This window comes from Microdochium trichocladiopsis, assembly GCF_020744255.1.
Source record: "Microdochium trichocladiopsis strain MPI-CAGE-CH-0230 chromosome Unknown B0I36scaffold_3, whole genome shotgun sequence".
NCBI lineage: Eukaryota > Fungi > Ascomycota > Sordariomycetes > Xylariales > Microdochiaceae > Microdochium > Microdochium trichocladiopsis.
Window position 1 is genome coordinate 3,834,557 of NW_025763546.1, and position 13,124 is coordinate 3,847,680.

General features: G+C 56.7%; 4 protein-coding genes across 4 annotated transcripts; 3 read left to right on the forward strand and 1 right to left on the reverse strand.

The window, feature by feature from the left end:
• Positions 1–2,121: 2,121 nt before the first annotated feature.
• Positions 2,122–5,637, forward strand: B0I36DRAFT_361122 (pentatricopeptide repeat protein; the record flags this gene model as incomplete). Its single annotated transcript, XM_046158438.1, has 1 exon — positions 2,122–5,637. The coding sequence occupies one exon, from the start codon at positions 2,122–2,124 to the stop codon at positions 5,635–5,637; it is 3,516 nt and encodes a 1,171-aa protein (XP_046015889.1).
• Positions 5,638–7,323: 1,686 nt separating this feature from the next.
• B0I36DRAFT_361123 (alpha-1,2-mannosidase, putative subfamily) lies at positions 7,324–10,069 on the forward strand (the record flags this gene model as incomplete). Its single annotated transcript, XM_046158439.1, has 6 exons — positions 7,324–7,366; positions 7,441–7,542; positions 7,612–7,652; positions 7,713–8,520; positions 8,630–8,938; positions 9,000–10,069. The coding sequence occupies 6 exons, from the start codon at positions 7,324–7,326 to the stop codon at positions 10,067–10,069; spliced, it is 2,373 nt and encodes a 790-aa protein (XP_046015890.1).
• Positions 10,070–10,701: 632 nt separating this feature from the next.
• Positions 10,702–11,764, reverse strand: B0I36DRAFT_238350 (uncharacterized protein; the record flags this gene model as incomplete). Its single annotated transcript, XM_046149607.1, has 3 exons — positions 10,702–10,818; positions 10,912–11,553; positions 11,639–11,764. 3 exons carry the CDS (start codon positions 11,762–11,764, stop codon positions 10,702–10,704), a joined length of 885 nt encoding a protein of 294 aa, XP_046015891.1.
• Positions 11,765–12,098: 334 nt separating this feature from the next.
• Positions 12,099–13,122, forward strand: B0I36DRAFT_361125 (HAD-like domain-containing protein; the record flags this gene model as incomplete). The annotated part of the gene is made up of 2 exons (XM_046158440.1): positions 12,099–12,115; positions 12,198–13,122. 2 exons carry the CDS (start codon positions 12,099–12,101, stop codon positions 13,120–13,122), a joined length of 942 nt encoding a protein of 313 aa, XP_046015892.1.
• Positions 13,123–13,124: the final 2 nt, after the last annotated feature.

Sequence of the window (13,124 nt, forward strand, 5' to 3'; positions counted from 1 at the left end):
CTGTCACAGCTTCCAGAACAGGCGTGACTGGCTTAGAAAGGCAGTACGAGCATGTCCGGTTTTTGACGGTACCGTATCCAGGTACACAAAATAGCGAGAATAGCGATGAACACTGGCGAAAGCTGTCAATTTGAGTGACCTGCAAGCCCACCCATCAAGGTGCGCAGAGGCAGGAATGTGAGAGGGCTGGGATGCATTTTGCGTGGCTGCTCGAATGGTGAATGGCCTTTTGGTCGTAAGATTGCCATCCTTGCCATTACCAATCTGCGCGGATGCATCCCTGCCAGGCTTTCAGTGGAATTGTTGATCCTGGTAAGCCAGCCGCCAGTGACTGCTTTGAGGGGTGCAGGAGAGGTCCCTCCGACATTTATCTCCAGTAATCCGTACATACGCGAGATCTCGTCACGATAAGCTCGGAGGCAGTAGGCCAAGCAGTTCAAGGACGAAATGCGCAGACTCACGCGTTAAAGAGCTTAACGGACTAGTAACGATGCAGCCCCAATGTGGTCGCGGATCCAACAACGAATCAGTCAATCCATCTCATCGGTGTGGCAGTCAATGTGTGCGAGGTTGCATGCCTGTCTCAGATGCTCCATCCTTGCGCGCACATTTTTGGAGGGCACAGAAAAGCCGGTGAGAGATGGTTATCTGCTGGCAAGCCTGCCTGCAGCTGATTGACCAGCGTTCCCCAGAAAGCTGTGCAGTAGCGTGCCACGCTACTCAAGCGAGCACGAGATCTAGAGCCACAAAGTTGGTGTTCGAACGGGCGGTCCCTCTGGACAAGCAATGGTTGCAAGTTCCTTGGCTGGCTCGGGGCAGATATTGCTGAGAAGTTGCAAGGGCACCGCGGAGTACTCGACCTGTCTGAATATGACTTTTCGGCTACAAAGTTTGCCTCCTCTTTGGTCCTCAAGACTGGTCAAAAATCGAGCTCGTTATTGCATGATGGGTTTCGCCCGAAAAAGCAGCAAGCGAAAAAAGTGCGTCCTGGTGCACCGTGCGTTGACATGAAGACTTCCCCACAAGCCTTGGCATGCCGATGACTTATGCGGTCTAGTGAGCTCTTCGCACAGTGCGCCAAGTGCAAGCTGCAAGGAGGGCCAGCCACTGCCGGCCCTGGCAAGGAAGCAATGCTTTGGGCGCTGGGACACGACTCGCAGTCCGAGTTCTGCGATCGGTGTCTGGTGTTGTTGATCGTTGATTATGAGGCGCAGGTGCCGGGTCCCATGTCACATACATGCGGGAAGCCTACGGGTCCAGGACTGGACGGTTCGAGAAGATGTCGCGAGTTCCTGAACGTGTCGATCTGGGCAGGGAAGCCCAGTGGGAAAAACCGGCCAGTGGCGTCAATGGACTGAGTCACCACTTTGCCCAGGCGACCAGGCGCGAGGATTCCCGAGAGAGGGCTCCTGCTTGTCGTGTGCCGGGCGGGAGGAAGAGGACGCTTTGGGGGGACCAGGCACGACGGAGCCAGCAGGACGCTAAAGAGGCTAAAGGAGCGGGCTAGCAGGGACCAATGAGCCACACTGTACGTGGCCGTACGGAGTCGGGGACGTTGAAGTGCTGACTGCTGCATTGTGACGCGGACCACCCGCGGGCCCCCACCAGGGCTGCAGCCGGCGAGGATGGGAGCAGAGTCCCAGTCCAGTGTTGTTATGTCCGCCTTCGCCCGGCGCCCGGCTCGCCGGGTCCTCGCAGAGCAACCATGGTGGTCTGGTTTATCACGGCTCCTCGTCCGCCTGCTTTCTTCCCTCCTGCCTCCCTCCAACCCACAATACACACCCCTCACATAATCAGCATCGCGCGTTTGTTTGACGGCCCTTTCGCTGTCAAATGAACCTGCACAACCCTTTCCCTTCTTTTCTTGTAAGTCGTCTCTCTGGCAATCGTCGGCGTCATCGTCGTCCAGGTGGCTTTGTTTGTCATTGGTGGTTGTTTGCCACCAATAGCTGTTCCCACCACCCTAGTCGTATGATCGTGGGTGACGCTGCAGAGGCCATCATCTGCCCCCCAGGCCACCACGACGTCACACCAGCCCATCCCCTTGGCTTCACGAACCAACCCTCAGCTAACAATACCCCTCGTGATCAACAGCCCCTTCTTCCTTCCCGCGACTACTAAATGCCCCTCTATTCGTCTCTCTACCAGAACCTTTTTCGTCAAGGTGTCGCGAAATCTCTTACCCACGGTTACGCGCAGTCGCTCGTCGCCGCCACCCACCCCCATGTTCTAAACTCCCAGAATCGGCCCTCGTTCGCGAGGCGCAACAGCCAGCGTGCAGGGCCAATCTCCGCCTTCCAGCTTCATGGCGCCTTCCACACTGTCACCCACAACAATGCCACGCTACCTCAGGACAGGCATCATGACAAGGCCGTCATCCAGGGTGGTCTAGATGGCTATTTCGAGGCTCTCCAGAAGCATCAGGTCGCCGAGGATGCCGAGAAGGAATGGTCATTTCAATTCCAGAAGTCGATTGAGTGGAAGCCCCAGGCGGCGACGATCCTTGGGCCCGACGCCGACGCTACCGCTATCCAGTCCGAGGAGACTGTCGCCATCCAAGCTGCCCAAGCAGACGAGATCGCCAGGCTTCCAATACCGGTGGATGCAGAAGCTGCGCTCGCGCATATCGATGCTGCCCTGTCCAAAGAGCTCGAGGCTCGCGAGCTGCAGGAGGAGCTTGAGGAACGCTTGTCTTCGCGAGCCCCCTCTCCAGCCCTTGAAGGTAGCCGTCTCCCAAGCAGGTCTGCCACACCAGCTCCTGAGCATGTTGCAACACCCGTCAGTATCACAAGCATTGCCACTCCTGTCGATCCCCAATCGCGCACGTATGCGGATCATCTCACCCGGCTCTGCGAAGATGGACGCTACGCCGAGATCCCTACAGTCTTCGAGACTATGCTCGTTGCTGGCGTCCAGCCCATTGCGCCTGCCTATAACGCTCTGCTCTCCGCAGCAATCAACATCCCTGTGGAGCGCAACCAGGTCGTAAGTAAGGCTTTGGACGTATATGCCGACATGAAGCGCCGCGAAATCCGCCCCGACGCTGAGACGTACAACATTTTGGTGGGACTCCTCGCCGAGCGCTCCCTGGAGGTCATTGCCATCAAGACCTCTTTCGAGCAGCGCAGGCTACGATACGGTGGGATGGAGGAACCCGGCCAGTTCATGTTCGCATCCACAGAGCTTGACTTCGCCATTGTATCTGAGGATGAACGACTGGACCTCGCCATGAAGTTGTTCGAATCCTCAGTACTGACACGCAAGACAAACTATTCATCGGAGACCTACCATCAGCTCATTACGGCTTGCGCCCAGGCTGGTCGTGTCCCAGATATGCTTCGCCTTTTCGACCACATGGAGCTCAGCGACGTTGTTCCTTTCGCTGCGACATTCCCTGCCATGATCAATGCCTTTGCCAAGACTGGCGATCTCGCCAGCGCCGTGGAATGCTACAACGAGTACAAGGAGCTTGCCGTGTCTCACGACGGTGGCAAGTACAGTCTCAACGACCGCCTGGACGCCCACGTTTATGCTGCAGTCGTTCGCGCATACGTTGTGAACGACCGCCTTGACGGGGCCATGCGCTTTTTCGAGAAGGTTGTTGCATCCCACGGCGAAGCCTCGCAGAAGCTTCAGGACGATGTCATCGGCGGTGGCTTCGTCAAAGGCTTTTTGGACCGGGGCGTGTATCACGAGGCGCTTGAATGGGCGCAGGCTCTCGAACTCGAGGGACGGTTCCCCTGCATGATTGACATCGCTACCGCTGCGGCCGATGCCGAGGATAAGATGACCGCTGTTGCTGCCTTCGCCAATGTCCCAAGTGGCACCTTGGGTATCGCCAAGCCTGCGATGGCTCTCTTGGCCATGAGTATTCGGCAAGGTGATGTTCCCGCCGCTGCGCGCTACTGGGACCTGCTCAGTAGTATGGAGGTCGATGCGACGTTCATCGAGCCAACGGCCATGTATGCTGTTGCCCTGATCGGATCTGGCCAAGTTGGTGAAGGCCTCGTCGAATCTGAGATTATGTTGCAGCGCATCCGTGACACCGGCGCCGAGGTTGCGGATGAGATTGAGGAGGCTGTCGATTTTATTGCTAGCTTCATGGCCAGCCACAACCTCCAGGATCCGCGCGAGGTCGCCTCTCAGTCGGTCTTTCCTACAAACACTTTTGTTGCATCGCCTTACTCCACGTCCCAGACTGCGTCCAGCTACGAGGATACCTTCGACCCTTATGCCCATAGCACGGACTTCAAGGGTTCGTCGCTGATCTCTGACGAGCTGGACGGTGCTCATGGCCGCAAGGGTCCGAGACTTGGTGATGCACTGGCCCGCTTTCGCAATATGCGCCGTGCTGGTCGCCATCCGCGGTACATTACCTACGCGAAGCTTATCTCAGCCGCTGCCCGCGAGGGCAAGATGGATACATGCCACGATATTCTGTCTATGGCTCGCACCGACGTTCCGCTCCTGCCTCAATATGCTGTTGTCCGGTACGGATGGTCCTCCATTCTCGACGCAATGGTTGGTGCCTGCCTGACTTTGGGCGATCGCATCCTTGCCGAGCAGTACCACAGGGAACTGCTTGACTTTGGTGCCGCACCATCCGCAAATACATTTGGCCTGTACATCACCAGCTTGAAGGAGTCAACGAAGACCTTTGATGAGGCGTCTGAAGCTGTCAAGATCTTTCACCGTGCCAAGGCTGAGGGTGTGGAACCTTCCTCGTTTCTCTACAACGCGTTGATTGGCAAACTCGGCAAGGCACGTCGAATCGATGACTGCCTGTTCTACTTCGCTGAGATGCGCTCACTGGGAATCAAGCCCACCAGCGTGACCTATGGCACAATTGTCAACGCCCTGTGCCGCGTCAGCGACGACAAATTCGCGGAAGAACTCTTCGACGAGATGGAAGCAATGCCCAACTACAAGGCGCGGCCCGCTCCCTACAATAGCATGATGCAGTTCTTCCTGACCACAAAGCGAGATAAGGCTAAGGTTCTCTCATACTATGAACGTATGAAAGCCAGAGGCATCACGCCAACCGCTCACACATACAAGCTTCTCGTCGACACCCACGCGACACTGGAACCTGTCAACATCACGGCCGCCGAGGCCGTACTCGACATGATTCGGGCCTCGGGCCAGCAGCCTGAGCCTGTCCACTACTCCTCACTGATTCATGCCCGTGGTTGTGTTTTGCACGATCTCGAAGGTGCTCGCAAGGTCTTTGACTCAGTAATGGCGGATCCCACGATACAGCCAAGTGCGTGTTTGTTCCAGGCCATCTTCGAGGCAATGGTCGCCAATCACTGCGTTCTCGACACGGAGCCGGTCCTGGCCAATATGCGCCAACGTCGTGTTGAACTTACTCCCTACATCGCCAACACTTTGATCCATGGCTGGACAGGCGCTCGGAACATCGAGAAGGCCAAATCGGTCTACGACAGCGTTGGCCTCGAAAGGCGTGAGCCAAGTACATACGAAGCGATGACTCGTGCTTTCCTGTCGGTGGAGAACCGCCATGGCGCACAGGCCGTCGTGAGTGAGATGCTCTCGCGCGGCTACCCCAACGCTGTAGTCAACAAGGTTCTCGAGCTTCTTGGTGGCGGCAACCCCTCTGAAATCAACGCTGTTTGACCTTGCAACAACCAGCTGTCGATTTCTACATTTGTTCCCTGTCACATATTGTGCGTTTAAGCTTTGTCATTTTCAGCATTTCCTTTGTCTTTGTCTTCTTAAGCGATACCCCGTGCGTTGTACAGAAAAACAGGTTCAAGGAAGGATACACCAGGGTAGTGCTTAACGTCAGCCGGGGTCTCGGTCGAAGCATGGACATGTCATATTTGCACGGCGTTCTGGGTTGTTTTTTTGGCATTACGACATAAAAAAAAACCACATTTTGGGCCGGGTTTGCTTCACGAAAGGAAAGATACCCGGACAAGGACGGCCGGCGTGCCGCGGATAGAGAGAAAACTCCACTCGATATTGGCGAAAGAGGGATTTGGGTTTGGGCTGCGGTACTGCACTTATTGGGAAAAGATTTGCGCACGCAGCAGTCCGTCGTGGTTCGAAAGGACCGGAGCAACTCGAATTCTGGGGAGGTATTACGACGGATTAATGCGACGACATTTGACGTCTACAACTATTGTACCAAAGATTAGAGCCGGAACAAGAACCACACACTACTCCTGTCCATCATCTTTTGTCCCTCCTTTCCGTGATTGTTCTTGCAAGTGGGATTCACTCTGCTATGTACTCGATCCCTCGGACTCGTTTGTGGAATACCACGAGTAACCAACTATTTCTCGGGACGTTTTCCCGGCGAAGAGATTATTTCCTGTGTAGGCGGTTGTGGAATTCCATGTCAGCCACGTGCGCTTTCACGGTCGGATTAATATTATGACCTTATTGTAAGCAGAATAGCAAGTATCAATTATGAAGAGGAACACGCACGCAGGCGTTGTGCCAACAACGTCGATCCCCCGCATGAAAACCGGGAAAGCGGGGGAGGCAGGAACTTTGGAGAAACTGGGATGAGCTGTTAAGGATGATGTATGGGGTGCTGTTTGAGATCGATGTGCTATTTTATTCTTTGCAAGTCGCAGAATCATGCGATGCAGGCTTAAGATCGCTAATACGGGCTAGGACACACGTCTCTCCATGAATGACGATGCCTAGCACTCCGAGAAGCACAAAACTGACATCTTCGGCCTCGAATCCAGAGAAGGCCATCGCAAGCTGCAACACCTGACTTACATGGAATGTCTACATGCATGAGGGTAACATTGCATCCCGTCTTGGTGCGGGGGAACTCCAACAAGGATACGTCACCGACTAGCCCTGGTGACAACAGATCGTCAAATGACATGCCAACAGCCGCTTGAATCACAAGTGGGTGCAACTCGGCTAAGTCCAAGCTATCAGTAATGGCTGCTGGTAAAGAGAGAGTGCCCGCTCGGGTCGGCTTACGCCGAGCACTGGGATTTCCGTCTCGTCGGCGATTCCTTACAGGTCAATAACCGGGGAACGATGCTTCATATTCCTTATATATGTCACGCGTTGCAAGGCAGCTTGTGTTGCAAGCACCAGTTTACTTCGCCAGTAATTCTCGCAAGTACCGTTTTCGGCAACGACACCACTAGCAAAGCTTCGAACGAGCACGAAAGTCCTCAACTAAATTGATCAGCACCATACACCATGCCGGAGCGGCGTTTTTGGCCGTCAGGTGGCTTGGGCAGATTCGTACTCTGTATTTGGCTCTGTTCCGTTGGCCTGCAAGTCTTGGCTATAGATGACCGTGGACGGCGTAGAGATACATTTGACATGCTGGACTTTGTTGACCCCCTAATTGGGACTGTCAACGGAGGTAACGATCACACCCTGCTGATTTCTGGACTGATATATGCATTATGCCAAGTATGACTGACTTGGTTGGCCCAGGTCATGTTTTCCCTGGTGCTAATCTGCCGTATGGCATGGCCAAGCCCGTAGCAGACGTCAACACAGAGATTCAAGGCGGATTCGCCTCGGATGACGGTGACAGTTAGTGGATCTCGAAGCCTTGTCGTATCGGGACTCGCCTTGCCTTCTATCTAACCGTTTTACTTCCAGTTACTGGCTTCTCGCACATGCACGATAGCGGCACTGGCGGAGTAAGTATGGCCCCGGTCAAGCGGAGGCAGCGAACTAACACATGCACACAACTGCGATAGGGGGCATCGCTTGGAAACTTCCCCCTGTTCGCGCAGACGGGCTGCGAGGACGATGAGCTCAACAAGTGCTACTTCCGCAAAGATCAGCGGGCATCCCAGCGCCTGCACGGCTCCGTGGAAGCCCGCCCAGGATACTTTGCTGTGACGCTCAACACGTCCGTCAAGGCCGAGATGACCGCCACCAACCACACTGCGCTGTACCGCTTCACTTTCCCACCCGACGCATCCAACAACCAAAGCGCCACGAAGGGAGGAAAGCCTGTGGTATATAGTCCTTTGATTCTTGCAGACCTGACTGACCTCTCCGACTCGCGCACTCGTGGCAGTATTGCTGTAGACCCGGACACGGGGCGGATCACGGGCAACGGGACGTTTCGGCCGTCCTTTGGTATCGGGACGTACGAGCTGCACTTCTGTGCTGACTTTCAGGGCGCCGAGATCCGGGACACGGGAGTGTGGCGCAACACGCGTGCCGGATCGGAGCCCAAGAACCTCGAGACATTTGAGGACGGCAACAATGAGGATCCACCGCTGCCTGCGGGAGCGTATGTCCAGTTTCATCCTCCTGCGGGCAACCAGGTCCTGGCTCGGGTTGGGCTGTCGTTCATCAGCGCGCAGCAGGCCTGTAGCAACGCTGAGAGGGAAATCCAAGGGTTTGACTTCGAGGATATACGAGTTGATGCGGAGGAGGCGTGGCGTGACAAGCTGGGCCATGTGGTTGTTCAAAGCGGCGGCGTTGATGTTTCCCTGCAAAGACTCTTCTGGAGTGGTCTGTATCGGACGTTTATCTCTCCTCAGGATTATACTGGTGAGTTTGAACGCCCTGCTCTCTCTGCCATGAATCGAGGACTGATTATATCCGTCGTCGACGTCGAACCATCACCACTGACACTCAAGGACATTCTGAGCCATAACAGGCGAAAATCCATTATGGCAGAGCACCGAGCCGTACTTTGACTCTTACTATTGCATCTGGGACAGCTTCCGCAGTACACACCCACTGCTTACGCTGGTCGATCCGCACGCGCAGGCCCTTATGGTCCGCAGTCTGCTCGACATCTACCGTCATGAGGGTCACCTGCCCGACTGCCGCATGGCGTTATGCAAAGGTTTCACACAGGGAGGCAGTAATGCCGACAATCTCCTGGCCGACTCGTATCTGAAGGGCTTGAAGGACGGCATAGACTGGGAACTTGCATACGAGGCTGTTGTCACCGACGCTGAGGGTGAGTTCATGCTTCACCACCATGCGCAAGGCGGCATTACTGATGACAGATTCGATGACAGTCGAGCCTGCTCTCTGGACAGTCCAAGGTCGCGGTGGCTTACACAGCTGGAAGACCCTTGGTTATATACCAACCGACGACTATGATCCATATGGCACGGGACTCATCACCCGCTCCATCTCGCGGACAGTCGAGTACTCGTACAACGACTTCTGCATCGCCGCCCTGGCGAAACGCATGAACAAGACCGGCGATGCCGAAAAGTACCTCGCTCGCTCGTCATACTGGCAGAACATGTATGACGCCCAGTCGCGGTCCCTCCTCAACCTCACGGGCTCCACCTCCGCCGGCGACCTCGTCGACTCCGGCTTCAGCGGTTTCCTCCAGCCACGCTACCAGAACGGCACTGTTGGCTTCCAGGACCCCAGCCTCTGCACACCACTTTTCAACTTCACGTCCTGCTACCTCAACCCGGGCGGGCACGAGACATACGAGGGCGGGTCGTGGCTGTACACGTTCTACATCCCTCACGACCAGGCTACTCTGATCCCAGTACTTGGCGGTGTCGACACGTTCGTAGCGCGGCTGCAGTACCTCCATGACACCCCCGGCCTGCTGTACATTGGAAACGAGCAGTCGTACCTGCTCATATTCCTGTTCCATTTCGCCGGCCGGCCGGGCTTGTCGTCGCGGTACGCGAGGAAGTATATCCCGGGGTCGTTCAACGACACGCTGTCCGGCATACCGGGCAACGATGACTCGGGTGCCATGGGGAGCTTTACCGCGCTTACCATGATGGGCTTGTTCCCGATGAGTGGGCAGGATGTCTATCTCATCATCCCGCCTTTCTTTGGGGAGGTCAGTGTGCGGAACGACGTCTCGGGCAACACGGCGACGATAAGGTGCCTCAATTTCAGTAACGGGAGCAGCGGCCCAGAAGAAGACGGCAACATCTTCATTCAGAATGCAAAGCTGAATGGCGAGCCGTACACGAAGAGCTGGGTCACGCACTCGTTCTTCTTGGATGGTGGAGTGCTCGAGCTGACGCTCGGGGCGAACGAGAGCACGACATGGGGCACTGCACAGGATGATTTGCCTCCCAGCGCCTCCACGCACTTTTGGGAGGATTGAGACTTGCGAGCCAGGCGTAAAATTGGCATGTTCCAGAGTTGATTCTGCCTCTTTTGTCTAATCCAGGCGGACTGATCTAGATGTTCCTGGCCCGCACTTCTGGCGGCTGCTAAGACGCCGCAGATGTCTAATTAAGTACATGCCCTCGGATATCCGATGCTGAGCGTTTCGCCTAACAGCCGCACGACAGAATCTGTGCTCAGTCAAGCCTAGTCAATAGGATACGACAGCTCACCGAGTGCGAAATGTATCTCTTTTATGCGCTGGTGTTGTCGTTCGTGCCGAATATCCTCGAAGCATTTGCAGGGGCTTGTGTCCGCCCAGAAAGGAGGCTGCCTTGGCCGTCCTCCTTGATGCGTGTTCCTACGGGATCTACTAATTCAAGTCTGATGTGACATGGCAACACTTGTCATATGATACTGTGGTGGCTGAATAGACGTGAAGCGGGTAGAGTGACGTAAACGCTAGTTCAACAACATCACATCTTTCGAGGATGCGTGAACTCCCATGTCGGTCCAGCAGTGGCTAGAGGCAAGGACTTATGGATGGCCGTCAGTATCCAATACAGGTGAGATGAAAAAAACTAGTTGCCCGCCTGGGAATGGCCTACCCGTGCACAGCGCCTCCTATGATCATTTCGTTGGTGGATCTTGGGAGAAGTTCATGCTGTAGCCACCAGTCTTCTCGTCTTTGACCATGTTGAAGTTGTTGGTACTCAGTCCAAAGGGCTTCAGCAAGCCATTACCCAGCTAGAGACAGCCATCAGAACATTAGCACCGCAAGACGGCAGAAGGCACTGGTCCAGCTTCCTCAAAGAAGTCGACACTGGGGGGGCCACCAACATCCTTAAGTTTTCCCCACATCTCGCCCATTTCCTTCTCCTGGGCCGCCTTGATTCTGGCTGGTAAATCACGCAGCTGTGCATGCACAAGCTTCTTGTCCGCCAGTCCCAGGTTCGACATGCCCGAGAGCTGCTTGTAGTCCTCCTCAGCGCCAGAGAGATTGGACCAGCCGCCGAGTTCGCTTTTGGCTCTCGCGCGGCGCATGAGCGCCTTTGCGCGTATTCTCGCGACATCCTCCCGTCGCTTCCTGAGAGCCTGCTCCTCTTGGCTGTCTTGTTTGGGTACTCCTGGACCACTGCTCTGAGCCCCGACGCTCACAATCTCCTCCTCGACATCGTCATCCTCATTGGTTTGTTGTGCTGCTTGTGACCTTTCGAGCTCTTCCTCGCCGGCGAGGATCTCTCTGTCTACCCTCTCGAGGCCCTTGAGGCTATCTGTGGCGCTCTTGATGGCCTCCTTCCACTGCTCGAGCTTGAGGTGGCATGCGGCGACATTGGAGTGCAGGACGGCGAGGTCGTAGTAGAGGTAGTGTGGGCAGAGGGACACCGCCTCCTGGTAGCTGTCGATGGCGTCCTGGTAGCTCCCCGAGGCAAAGAGAGAGTTTGCCTTTGTCTTGTGTTGTTGCGACTCGGCGAGGAGTTTCTGTGTCGAGGTGGTGGTGGGTTCAGTACAAGTACAAGTAGACGAAGCAAGCAAGTGTCGGATCGCAAAATGGGGCCTTACATACCGCTTCCTCCTCTGGTGGGAATCTCTCCACTGGCGGCTCGTCGAGCTCCTCCTCGAGGGGCTGCTTGCTTGTCTCGGGGACGGCCGAGGCAGTGCTGCTGCCGCTGGGCTTGTCCGTTTGAGCCATCGCAAGGGCAGACCGGTACGCTGTGTGCAATGTAGGTGGTTGCTAGCAGTGTCGGGCTGCTGAGCAGGCGGTGCCTCGTCGTCATAGCGGGACGGGCTGCGCTGGAGCCCCGCCCCCACCAGCGTGCGCTGTGCCCCTGCCCGGGCAATGCGCAACCCCACTGAGGGTCCGCTCCCGGATCGCCATCGGCGCCGGCGCCGGACCGCACCCTCTGCCAGCGACGCCTGCTCCTTTTTCTCCATTGCTGCGATAGCAGGCTCCTCCTCCTCCGTGGCAAGGCAGAGTCCCGACTACAAGTCACCCGCCCATCTCGACCAAGCGAGGACAGCCCACCATGGCGCCTCGTACAGAGTAAGTCTCCAGGTCTCAAAGCAAAGCGCACCCTCTCGTGCTGTAAACCCCTTCCTGACCAGGACCGTGCCCCCCCTCACAGCTTCCCGCCAGTGCGCGCATGCCTGTTCGACATGGACGGCCTGCTGCTCGACACCGAAGACATCTACACAGAGTGCATCAATATCCTCCTCGCCAAGTACGGCCGGCCCAACCTGCCCTGGTCCATCAAGGCCCAGCTGCAAGGCCGCCCGGGTCCAGAAGCCAACGCCATCTTCCACCAGTGGGCCAACCTGCCCATCGAGCAGAGCGACTACCTCACCCAGTACTCGGCCCTGCAGGCAGAGCACTTCCCCCACGCCAAGCCCCTTCCCGGCGTCGAGCAGCTCCTCGCAGACCTCGGCCGCACGCGCTGGTGGGACCTCCCGGCGTCCTCGTCCACCGCCGCCGACAGCCGCGACCCGGCGCGGCACCGCGTCCACGTCGCCCTCGCCACGAGCAGCAACAGCGCAAACTTTGCCGTCAAGACGACCAACTGGGCCGAGCTCTTTTCCGTGTTCCCCTCGCACCGCCGCGTGCTCGGCGACGACAAGCGCATCACGCCCGGCCGCGGCAAGCCGCTCCCGGACATCTACCTCCTCGCCCTGGACACCATCAACCAGTCCCTCCCGCCGTCGGAGCCGCCCATCAGGCCCGAGGAGTGCCTCGTGTTCGAGGACTCGGTACCCGGAGTCGAGGCTGGCCGCAGGGCCGGCATGAGGGTCGCCTGGGTCCCGCATCCGATGCTCAAGCAGGAGTACGTGGGCCGCGATGCAGATATCCTCGCCGGCAGGATGGGTGCTGCTGGGGTGGACGTTGACACGCATCAGCTCGGAGACCATGACGATGGCTGGGCAGACTACATGCCCGATCTGACAAACTTCCCGTACGAAAAGTATGGTATCGTCGTGCCCCCCGCCGAGGTTGAGAATGATCCGGCCATGAAGGACGAGTCGGTGGCTGAAGTTGTCGCCGTCGCTCAAGCGTGATA